The 12,949-nt window shown below is 39.9% G+C and overlaps 1 protein-coding gene across 3 annotated transcripts in view; it reads left to right on the top strand.

The window, feature by feature from the left end:
* The window catches only part of ripor2 (RHO family interacting cell polarization regulator 2), a 71,124-nt gene that overhangs the window by 36,890 nt on the left and 21,285 nt on the right, over window positions 1-12,949 (top strand). For 2 of the 3 annotated variants that reach the window (XM_063014505.1, XM_063014514.1), the window contains exons 2-6: window positions 2,222-2,342; window positions 4,569-4,733; window positions 6,367-6,445; window positions 9,137-9,160; window positions 9,393-9,446. In XM_063014505.1, coding sequence (XP_062870575.1) covers window positions 2,222-2,342; window positions 4,569-4,733; window positions 6,367-6,445; window positions 9,137-9,160; window positions 9,393-9,446 — 443 coding nt within the window. Of the gene's footprint in view, window positions 1-2,221; window positions 2,343-4,568; window positions 4,758-6,366; window positions 6,446-9,136; window positions 9,161-9,392; window positions 9,447-12,949 lie in introns of those variants that run through there. The other variant, XM_063014523.1, reaches the window with a different exon arrangement.

The raw sequence follows: 12,949 nt of genomic DNA, 5'->3' as shown, positions 1-12,949 counted from the left end.
AGCTCTTCTATTAATGTCATTTTTGCCCAGTGTCTTTCTAATAGTGGAATTGTGCTCCTTGACTTTAACAGAGGCAAGTGAGACATGCAGTTTTATAGACGTTTTTTTGAAATTTTGGTAGGCTAGACACTCCACCTGGGGGTGATATGAGACGATAAACACCCATGTGTTGAAAATACAAGCAGTTTTTTCATGGCTGATGTAAGGATCTCTAATTATTTATTCTTTCTGTGCGGCCCGGTAATCAATGACCCACGGACCGGTACCGGTCCGTGGCCCGGTGGTTGGGGACCTCTGGTGTAGGGGATAATCCGCCAGCACACCAGCACCAAGATTCTGAGTTCCCTGGTTCAAATCTCGGCTCTGCAACCGGTCGGCTGGGCGCTCTCTAACAGGCACAATTGACTAATGCCTGCAGGAGACTTCCTCTCTTCCAGTCTGCTGGGTGGGAAAGACCGGACTAAGGGGTGGGTTATCAACGCTGTGTAAGGACCTTGGTTGCCCAGGGTGCCTGTACAGAAAGTGGAGAAGCACAGAGATCGGAGTGTGGCTCTCCGTACACGAAGCCGGCCTCATGTGTGAATCCACTGAAGTATGAGGGAATAAGAGGAGATAGGTGAACTGCGCTCAAGTCGGAGGAAGTGTGTGCCAGGCGAATATACACCCTCTTTGGACGCCATCGGGGTCCCCAGCAGCAGATTGTGTACTCTAAATTGGGAGAAAAAGGGGTAAAATGCATAAGAAGATAATTAAAAAAAGGAGGATCCATTTTAATATAGGATTTTCATCAAGCTCAGGTGTCCATATAGTTTTAGTGTAGCTTAGGTGAAAAAGGCAAACATCCAGAAATAAACTCTTAGGGGCTGTGGGAGCTCCGTGAACCATTGTAGAGTTTATGTACTGAACTGGTAATCAGAACATTGCCGGTTCAAGTCCCTGGTGGTCACTATTGGGACCCTGAGCAAGGCCCTTAATTACAGGGAATCAGTGGTTAGTTGTTCAGTTTTCTACACTGGCATGACTGCGGTAAGGTCATTTGTGTGTGTAGAGACAGGAGGGATGGGTGAAACACAAAGGGCAGTCTGAGAGCATCCTCCTACCTAGCACGGCCTGTAGTAGGGCGCGGGAGAGGACAACAGTGCCTCAGAGCTGAATGGGAGGTGGAGGCGCACGACTCAGTACAGGCTGCATAATAGCAATGTTGTTTTACTCCACACACTATGTATTGTGTGCTGTTGCCAAGGGGAACATCATTTCTTCAAGCAGACGGTGTTAGGCTGCTGTTGACACCCTGTGGTCTGCGTTTAATGCAAGTCACACGTACCCACCACAACAGAAACCGAGTGCTCAAACTTGTGCATGTCAGCACATCAGGGTTACAATGGCATGTTACACAGAGATATTAGCATGTGTTATTACATTTCAAAAATATACTTCCCTAAAACCCTTCCCCTTTCTGGAGTAAGCTTTTACTTATGATTTCTTTCTTCTCTTTTTCACTGTCATGATTTATAAAACTGAACTTAACTATTTATTGACGATTGTTAATTATTAGGCCAGATTATTATTATTAATTTGACTAATATGTCTAATGATTAGACCAATGATTATGCAATTAAACATAGGACAAACATTGTTTTAAGGCCTGTGCTTTTGAAACTGTGATGATTTGAATGTCTCAGCAACAGAGCTTTGTAGAGATTTTCACTGGTAAAGACTTTTTCCTCACTTCGCTCTTCTCCTGATCGGTCTATAGAGACCAGCCGCTGTAGTCAGAATGCTGATGAGCATTGTGCATAAGGATGACGTAACATCCTTTAGACTTGTATTTAGGACTTTTTGTGAGTTAACCCTGGCATGCCTCAGTGGAGAGAGGCACCACTGTTCAGCAACCATCCAAGCATACTTTAGGGGGCACAGTGTGGCTTTGACTTAATTTCTTCTGCCTAGGGGAAAGTGTGAGATGTTAAAAGATCAATATTATTTACTTCCCGTGAGTTGTATGCATAGCAGGTAAAATGCTCAAATGAAGGCTTAAAATTTGTATAATATTATTTTTTAAAGGCTTTGTAGCACTGTGACATAACAATATGAAAAGCTTAAAGTTAAATTCCATTAAATCCATCTCTACCCCTGTACACTCCTTACATCTGACCCTCCTTACCCAATACCTGAAACTTAACCTTTGCCTCACCAAACTTTTTTCTTTATTTTCCTGCAGGAGTTTCTTCCCGCTTTCCACAGATTATGGCGGCTGGTACCCACTCTCCTGGAGGGCCCAATGGAATCATTCGAAGCCAGTCATTTGCTGGTTTCAGCACACTGCAGGAGAGACGATCACGGTAAAATCTTTTAGCCCAGCCAGTCACAAGCAAAAATACAACCCCAAATCAGAAATGTTGGCACAGTGTGGAAAATGCAAATAAAATGCAGTGATTCCTACATTTACTTTCATTTTAATTAATTAGAGATAGTATGAGCTTAAGATACTTTGTTTTGTCTGGTCAACTTTATTTTATTTGTACATATATGTCCATTCCTGCATTAAGGGTCTGCAACACATTTCAAAAGATGTTGGGACGGTGAAGTATCTACCACTTTTTAGTCTTGCCATTCCTTTTCACCACACTTAAAAGGATACCAGTTTTCCAAACAGACATAAAATATCTTGGGTTCATACTGTCTACAATAAAATAAAGTAAAAAGTCAAAGTAGATGTAGGAAACACTGTTTTTTTTATATTCTGTACTGTCTTTTGATTTGTGGTTGTATCATGTGTCCATTAAATAAATAAATAAATTAATAAATACAGATACAGTGTTTTAAGCAAATGTAGGCTTGCTTATACAGGGTTGAATTAGGTGCTCTGTTGGCGCTGTAGTAAATTGCTCTAGCCCACTACCACTGGACGTCTACATACAAACATAATTGGCTAAATCTGATAGGGTGGCCAAGGTCCCATGATGAGATAAAACGATTGTAAAACATGAAAAAAAGAAGAAGAAAAAGCACACACACACACACACAGAGCATGCTGCATGTTTAAATCCTTACACAATTGTCTGTCTTGGCATGATTTAATACTGTATTGGGGATGGAAGTCAGTAACATTTGTGACCCTTAGGCACAGTGTGCTCATTCACCAAACTGGCCTAGATTCATCACTGTGGAACTTCCATTAGAGTGACATGTGGAGACATGCTAGGCAACATGCTGAGTATCACAATTCCCTTATGCCAATGGAATGCAACAGTATATTTGGTGGTGATTGATTGTTGCTGTAGCAGATAGCTAATGTACACTTTGTAGCTTGGGTTACAGATGATTTAACCCCTTATCCAAAAGCCACTGGGTTTATAAATAGACATTACTGAGATAATTCATGTTAGTTTTTTTTATAGCACTGTAAAAAATAAACCTTTTTTATTTCTTTTATTTGTGCATAAGTGTCACACTTAATTGTTTCCGTCTTCAAATGAAAATGAATAAAAGACAATCCTGAGTTGAACACAAAATACAGTTTTACATTATTTCTTAATTTATTGCTGGAAAAAAGGTTACCATCTGGTCCTGTGTCCTCTTACTCGATCAACCAATAAACTAAATTTAGATAATAAATCAGTCACATTTGACACACGCATGCATATAAATGTAAACCTTTTTTAAATAAGAACTTTCCAGCAGTGTGATGCTTAAAGGTCTCAACAAGTAACACAGTATGCTGCAATTAGAGGAAAAATGTAATGAAAATAAAATTAATTAAAACAAATCTGATCACAAAGAGTTCTAATGCAATTTTAAGGCTTTGGGACTTTAGTGAACCACAGTGCGACAGATTAGCTTTCTAAGTTAATCTTTCTAGAAGTAAATTAGTCAGTGTTTATAATTCCACCATAACTATTCATGGTATAGTTACAGGGTGACACAGAAACAAGCAACATAAAGGCTCGTCTTTTTGTGATCATTTTCTGTGGGCTGATAGATGTCAAGTTACATGTGACATAAAGCTAACAACGTTTACAAACAATGACAAAATAAGGAAAAAAAAAACATATATCACATACCATATACCAACACTTGTCATAATTGACAGAACCATTAATTTGGCTCTTCAGGAAAAATCCTGTGTCAATATTTGACAGCATCCTGTGATAAATAAAGCTTTAAACAATAGTGCTATACAACCAGACAGCTATCTAGAGCACACAACATTAAATGACAGCTTGATACCACTAACAAAGCTGTAGTGATAAATATGTTTGTTTTTTGGGTGATATTAGTAGTACATCACATTTTTCTTATAAATAAATCATTTTCTCATGTTCTTGTTAGATTGAATTATATTTTCTATAAGCACCTGAAACAACTATGTGTAAAAATTATGCAACAATAGAGAAAATCAGGAGGTGGCAAATACCTTTTCATGGCAAAATTGGTAATAGCTTTATGACCTACTTAGTCATAAAGCCACATGAGGTCCTTCAGTATTTCAATCCTAAAGCTACTTTATATAGTATCACCCAAGATTATGATCATTTCTGATGGTGTGTGCACATTTCTGTTTCCAGGTGTAACTCGTTCATAGGAAACACGGTAGTGCAGAAGAAGCCAATCTCCAAACCCAAAAAGGCCCATCTGTCTGGGCACAAATCCAGTGGCAGCGGCAGCAGCTCACATGAGCCGCAGCCTAAGAGAGTGGAGGAGGTGTATGGAGCTCTGAAACAGGGTCTGAAGTAAGTACAGCTCGTATGTAGAAGGTGTGTTGGAATAGATTAACTATGTACAGATGGGGTTTTTGCTAAGGAATTGTAGCGCATTTATTTACAAATATGTTGGCTATTACAGTAAAGTTGTGCTTTTTAAAATTAGATAATTAGATAAAGCTAATAGCATTTGTACACAAGATAAATAAAAATAGGTTGTTAAACCACAGGCTGGGTAGCACCGTTGGGTAGCACCGACTGGGTAGCACTGTCGCCTCACAGCAAGAAGGTCCTGGGTTCGATCCCTAGGCGGGGTGGTCCGGGTCCTTTCTGTGTGGAGTTTGCATGTTTCAAAACATGCAGTCATGTTAATTGGAGACACTGAATTGCCCTGTAGGTAAATGGGTGTGTGTATGTGTGTGTGTCTGCCCTGTGATGGACTGACGCCCCGTCCAGGGTGTTACTGTGTGCCTTGCACCCACTGAAAAGCTGGGATAGGCTCCAGCATCCCCCCGCAACCCTAATTGGATAAGCGGTTAAGAAAGTGAGTGAGTGAGTATTAAACCACATTTCTATACCTGTGTGTACCCACATATACTGTATACAATTACAAATGTAAAAAAAGCTTAGTAAAATCATGCATTGTTACTATGTTGATTAATTAACTCTTAATTTAAATATGTAGTGAAATTTTTATCTTACTACTGGAAAAAAAAACAGTCGCTAAGTTTCTTTATTATAAAAAGAATTCTAAAGATTATTTACAAACACTTACATACAATAATCCTAAATGTAAAACGTTAGGCTCAAGATTTTAGCTTATATATAAGAACCAGTAGAGCAGACAGTCCTCCCACTCACATGTTTGTGTAGGTGGGAGAAAACCAGATTTACCCTGTGGAAACCCTTGCAAAACCTCTTACATGCAGTGACTGGAGAAGTGGATCGAACCCTGGTCATCAAGACCCATGTTGCTGTGCTGCAACCTGTTTATCAGCCACTGTAGACTACCCCAGGTGTACAGTTATTCCCTACAAGCAGTTTATAAAATGGTGCAGCCTGATACAGCCAACTTCACGGTTTTGGTCCCTGCCTGTGGTCACTGTCCTTCAGAAGTTCTCTCCGAATGCAAAGCTGCTCTCGCTGAAATGAGCAGGTGAGAAAATGTGGCCAGTGACTACAAGTGTGTAAAAGGGGGCTTAGTCTTAGCTGGTTAAAAATGATGGTTTTTGTAAGTACGATTCACTGGGTGAAAACACCCTAAACAGGTCATCAGTCCATCACAGGGTGCGCACAAACACACACACACTTGTACCTAGGGCAATTTTAGTAGCTCCTCTTAAATCAATTGCATGTTTTTGGACTGGGGGGGGTTTGAACCGGTGCAGACACAGCGAGAGCATGCAAATTCCACACAAAAAGGACCTAGACTGCTCCAGCTGAGAATCAACCCCAGGCCCTAAACCTTGCTATGAGGCGACAGCACCACCCACCAGGCCACAGTGCCGCCCTAACCTATTTAGTTGTAAGAAATTACAATTTTGCTAATGTTGTTGCTTTTGATCATGTTGTACATTTAAAATGCTTATTGTTGCAAAGTTCATGTTTCATGTCAGTATCCTTACACATCACTGTCTCTTTTCCTTTATTCTCCCATAATCAGTGAGTATCTGGAGGTGCACCAAGTAGAGCTGGATAAACTCACCTCTCTGCTTAAGGACATGAAGAGAAACTCCAGACTGGTGAGACAGCACATAATCACTTCCTTCTCTCTAATCACATCCTTTAGGTGCATGTTATACAGTGCCTTGCAAAAGTATTCAGCCCCCTTGAACTTTTCAACCTTTTGCCACATTTCAGGCTTTAAACATAAAGATATGAAATTGTAATTTTTTGTGAAGAATCAATAACAAGTGCGACACAATTGTGAAGTGGAACGAAATTTATTGGATATTTTAAACTTTTTTTAGAAATAAAAACCTGAAAAGTGGGGCGTGCAATATTATTCAGCCCCTTTACTTTCAGTGCAGCAAACTCACTCCAGAAGTTCAGTGAGGATCTCTGAATGATCCAATGTTGACCTAAATGACTGATGGTGATAAATAGAATCCACCTGTGTGTAATCAAGTCTCCGTATAAATGCACCTGCTCTGTGATAGTCTCAGAGTTCTGTTTAAAGCGCAGAGAGCATCATGAAGACCAAGAAACACACCAGGCAGGTCCGAGATACTGTTGTGGAGAAGTTTAAAGCCGAATTTGGATACAAAAAGATTTCCCAAGCTTTAAACATCTCAAGGAGCACTGTGCAAGCGATCATATTGAAATGAAGGGAGTATCAGACCACTGCAAATCTACCAAGACCCGGCCGTCCCTCTAAACTTTCAGCTCAAACAAGGAGAAGACTGATCAGAGATGCAGCCAAGAGGCCCATGATCACTCTGAATGAACTGCAGAGATCTACAGCTGAGGTGGGAGACTCTGTCCATAGGACAACAATCAGTCGTACACTGCACAAATCTGGCCTTTATGGAAGAGTGGCAAGAAGAAAGCCATTTCTCAAAGATATCTATAAAAAGTCACCTGGGAGACACACCAAGCATGTGGAAGAAGGTGCTCTGGTCAGATGAAACCAAAATCGAACTTTTTGGCCACAACGCAAAACGTTATGTTTGGCATAAAAGCAACACAGCTCATCACCCTGAACACACCATCCCCACTGTCAAACATGGTGGTGGCAGCATCATGGTTTGGGCCTGCTTTTCTTCAGCAGGGACAGGGAAGATGGTTAAAATTGATGGGAAGATGGATGGAGCCAAATACAGGACCATTCTGGAAGAAAACCTGTTGCAGTCTGCAAAAGACCTGAGACTGGGACGGAGATTTATCTTCCAACAAGACAATGATCCAAAACATAAAGCAAAATCTACAATGGAATGGTTCACAAATAAACTTATCCAGGTGTTAAAATGGCCAAGTCAAAGTCCAGACCTGAATCCCATCGAGAATCTGTGGAAAGAGCTGAAAACTGCTGTTCACAAACGCTCTCCATCCAACCTCACTGAGCTCGAACTGTTTTGCAAGGAAGAATGGGCAAAAATTTCTGTCTCTCGATGTGCAAAACTAATAGAGACATACCCCAAGCGACTTGCAGCTGTAATCGCAGCAAAAGGTGGCGATACAAAGTATTAACGCAAGGGGGCTGAATAATATTGCACGCCCCACTTTTCAGTTTTTTATTTCTAAAAAAAGTTTAAAATATCCAATAAATTTCGTTCCACTTCACGATTGTGTCCCGCTTGTTGTTGATTCTTCACAAAAAATTACAATTTCATATCTTTATGTTTAAAGCCTGAAATGTGGCAAAAGGTTGAAAAGTTCAAGGGGGCTGAATACTTTTGCAAGGCACTGTATATCTGTTGATTCAAGCTCTGTCATTATTATTACTTTAGTACTAGCTCATTTACAGTGAGGGCCAGAAGTCTGAGACCACTAGTGAAAATGCTCCTAGTTCGTTTTTTTTCTAAACAAATCAGCATTAAAAATGGAATGAAAATATGAATCTTACATGCATTTCAGAATGTCTTGTCTTGGTATGGGCATTTTTGTGATCGGTAAGCACTGGCTGCAAATGTGTTTCTGGTGGGTAGATCAAATCCAACCGACTTAAAGATGTCTGAGCATGTGCTATAATGGACAACATAAGACTTAAGGAAATCTGACCAGTGCTTACTTGCTTTTCAGTAATACTAGGGAATTCAGAAATGTGTGCATTTTTTTTAAGATTCAACTCGTCAGTGCCCAGGTAGTACAGCAGGATACTCCCCTAGCTATCAAACGCTGGGATTCTGAACTATTCAAAATCTCAGCTGTGCTACCGGTCAGTTGTGCACCCCTAGCAGGCACTTTTTGCAGTGCCTACAGCAGACAAAATTGGCCAGTAGTCTGCTAAGTGAGAAAATACCAGACTAAAGAACCAGGTGGGGCCTTCAACGCTGTGTGAGAACCATGGTTAGTAGCCCAAGGTGCCTGTACAAAAGTGGAGGAACCACCGGAGTATGGGTGAATAAGAAGGGGTTGGTGAACTGCGCATATACCCACCTTAGATGTGATCTGGGTTCCCAGCAGTGAAAGACTAACTGGCTACGCCAAACTTGGAGAAAAAAAGAGAAAATCCATCAATAAAATAAATGCATGTTTATTAGTGGTCTCAGGCTTTTAGCTCACACTGTACATACATTATTAGGTTATCATTTGATAATTAACACAGTTGTTCAAAAATTATTACCCCTTTATCACAGTTATTATTCTAACAAGTACTCCTCAGCTATAATTTCTCGCTTTGTTTACCGTGAACAGAGATGAGGTTAGATTTAGTTACAATTAGTCCTGATTGTTGCAGTACACTGATACTTGGTATGTTTATTTTTCCTCAGGGAGTGCTATATGATCTTGACAAGGTAAGAGAAGCACGACTGTAAAAACTTCACTCAGCTTTTATTGATGTAGCACTTGTAAAAACTGACAGCCAGAGAAGATAAATGTAGAAAATAAACATCTGCTGCATCTGCTGAATGTGGGATCTGTTATTACAACACATTCTGCAAGTCTTTGCCTTCATAAAAACTGTAAACTCTTTTACAGATTATTCTGTAGTTTTCTGTCCTTACTTATTTGTTCTTACTCTTGCAGCAAATCAAGACTATTGAGCGATATATACGACGGCTAGAGTTTCACATAAGTAAGGTAAGGAGTGACCATATTCAATTGTTAGTTAATTAAGCACAGGATATTCTCAGCTCTACCAGTTTTATAATTATTAAAATAAAAATAAATGCTGTAAAATTTTAAAACAGCAGGATGTTAATACTGCCATGTCACAATTATGTAACCCCTACATAATACTGCCGATCTTAACTTGACCAGAACTTGGGTTACAACATGGTTAAACCAGTGGGAACCCAATAACAACCAACCCAGTCCTGAATAGAGCTAGCAGGGATGTGTCAGGAGGAACATTCATAGTAAAAACTGTGCCAAGTCTGGTATATGGGCCAGATCTGCTGTGGTGACCCCCCACAATCACTTTATCCTATCAATCACTTTATCCTGATCATGGTTGCAGCCGGTCTGGTTCCACCAAAAAGCACATAGGCTTAGACAGAAATGCTCTGTACAGGGTAACAATCCACGCAGGGTTTCTGGTTGCTCTCTCTCAGACATAGCCCATCATGTATGTGAAGACACCTGGATGTCCAATAGCACTGCTGAGATTTGAACCCAAATCTGAGCTGTGGTGAGCTAGGGTTATAGACCGCTGCACCCTCGAGCACCTTCAGTTTAGATTAGTTTGTACTAATCACTGATGCTTTTAAAGAAACTGGTTGGTAGCTCGGTGGGTAGCACTGTTGCCTCACAGCAAGATGGTCCTGGGTTTGATCCCCAGGTGGGGCAGTCTGGGTCCTTTCTGTGTGGAGTTTGCATGTTCTCCCTGTGTCTGTGTGGGTTTCCTCCGGGAGCTCCGGTTTCCTCCCACAGTCCAAAGACGTGCAAGTGAGGTGAATTTGAGATACTAAATTGTCCATGACTGTGTTTGACATTAAAACTTGTGAGCTGATGAATCTTGTGTAACGAGTAACTACCGTTTCTGTCATGAATGTAACCAAAGTAAAACATGACTTTAAGATCCTAATAAATAAATACATTCTGAGAAACTCTTAAATCCAAATTTAATTACAGGTATTTATGTTGTCCTAGATTTCTGCACAAGTGGGCAGCTTTATGCCTTGTTCTTTCTGTTCTGTTTGGCTTTCTTCATCTCCACCTACACTCTCTCTTTTGTGGCCTTGTGTACTTCCTCCACAAAGCAATCTTTACACATCAGCACATCGACCACTACATTAGTTCCCGATTTAGATGCTCGAAAGACGGTTGTGACAACTGGCTTTGTCCTAACAGTTGGCCCAGCTGTGTGAATTTAGGTGACAAATACATTGCAGAGTAGGGCAGACTTAGTGGGGGGGTTTTGGCATTGGCACAGAGTTGTTTGTGGTAATTGGAACAACTTGTGTCCGAAGTGCCCAGTTCTCCAGAGCCCTGCTGTGCCATGTCCTACACTCACAGGTGGGTGGGTGATGCACAGTGTCGCACCGATTGGCAACCTATAAAACAGCACTTCTGCTCCGAGGTAGCTATAGTAACCTAGAATAGAATCTTTAAAGCAGTTTCTTACCTGATATGAGCCGTGTAACATCCATGCCTGCTTACTACATCAGCTAACGATTGAATCAGTGACTATTTGTTTACAAACCAGAGTCTTATATAGAAAATCGTGTAGCTCCTTGAGGATGATTCACAAGCTCTTCAGTTTCATTATTCTGTTCACTTTGTAGCATTTTGCCTTGTAATTGTACTGATGCTGGATCTAGGTCAAAGCAATCCTACAGAGTTACTACTCCGCACAATAATAATAATACACAGCGCTGTATATGTGTTTTAGTCTGTGTATTTGTGCCAGTGGGAGAGGCAGTATGCAGGTGGAGAGCATGTTTTCTATCTTCTTCTTTAGATTTGACATGTTATGAGTTGTTGGGTGAATTCTTTTTAAATATTGTGTTTTGGTAAATGTTATTTAATACTTCAATTCCATACTATTCTAGATATTTTAAGCTATTTGACTTTTATTACAAAGATTTAATGTTAGATATGTATGTGTAGTTGTATGCATTTCTATAGTTCTTATTTTAATGTCCTCTGAAATGTGTTTTTTGTGATTTGTATGCTATACACACACTATGCACTTAGCAGTTCATGTTCCATATATTTAAGTGGGCAACCACTTTTCAGATGAGCTGGTTTTACTGTACAGTTAATTGTAGCAGCTCTATGGGGCAGAATTTGGCCAAATGACTTGTTGGACACGTGTAATTCTATGACTGTGCCAGACTAAGAACCACTTTTGGAAGCCCCAATCAGTCTGCTATTGATGTTTCCTGAGAAGATCAGACACACCCCTAGTGTTTGTTTTTTTAAAGGCAGGGCACCCTTACAACTCTCATCTCTGATACACTATATGACCAAAAGTATTTGGACACCTTGTTGGACATAGATTGACCTCTATGTGATCTTTTCAGCTATAATAACAGCCACTCTCTTGAAATGGCTTCTCACAACACTTTAAGGTATGTCTGAGGGAATTTGTGCCCATTCATTAAAAAAAGTATTTGTATGGCTGGGCACTGATGTTGGTCAAGAAAGCATCAATTGATGTTCCAGTTCATTCCAAAGCTGTTCAGTGGGGCTGAGGTCAGGAAACTGGAGCTTCTTTAAACCAAGCTTTTCTTCTGTCTTTATAGACCTTGCTTTGTGCATTGGGCACAATCATGCTGGAACAGGAAAGGGCCTTCCCTAAAATGTTGCTGCAAAGTTGAAAGCATATTATTTCTTTTTTATAATTGATTCTAACATGTTAGCAATTGCTGTGGCTGAAACACTTGAAATCACGAATGAATGCCTTAATCTTTTTGTCCAGAAAGTGTATTATTATTTGGAACACATCATTTTTGGAGAAGACTTTTAGTCTACAGTTGTTTTCTTCTAAATAATTATTTAAAATGTTCAATAGTTCATGACAAGTAGAGTTTGTATGATTGGTTTAGGTAAAATGTGGTCAGTTATTGAGGAACTCTAGGCTAATGGGTTTGTAGACTCTGTCTGCAGCTGTAGACCTGTTAAAGGTGGCTCTGCTCTTTGCAGTAAACACGTATAAGTGGGTCAGTGTTGCCTCATGTATCTCACCAACATACCCAGTAGATGTAAAGCAAGATAAACAGGAAGTCACATGTTGGGTGGTGGAGCAAAAAAAAAAAAGCAGAAGGACGGATGAGCATGAGAGGGAGGAGTCCTCTTTTCTCCTAATCTTTTCTTTTTAAAAAAAAAAAAGCAGCAGCAACCTCTGGGGTTGAGTAAAAATAACTCGCTCCTCACTTGACAGAACTCTATCTTTGATTTTCAGCAAGCATGTCAATTCTTAAACTTCTTAAACATCCTAAAAGCATCAACGACATGGTAAAGGCTTTAGTGCAACAAAAGAAGGGAGCAAGTGTTAATTTGCAATGTTACAGCAGCTTTCAAGAATATAGAGATATAAAGAGTGTTTATACATATATATTTAAAATTTAAAAATTACAAAAAATAAAATTCAAAGAAGTATAACAGATATTGCATTGAACAGTATTGCACAAAGTTTA

This window comes from Trichomycterus rosablanca, chromosome 2 (genome assembly GCF_030014385.1).
Source record: "Trichomycterus rosablanca isolate fTriRos1 chromosome 2, fTriRos1.hap1, whole genome shotgun sequence".
NCBI classification, from domain to species: Eukaryota; Metazoa; Chordata; class Actinopteri; order Siluriformes; family Trichomycteridae; genus Trichomycterus; species Trichomycterus rosablanca.
The sequence above is the reverse complement of the archived record's forward strand: the minus strand, read 5'-3'. Positions and strand labels throughout refer to the sequence as shown.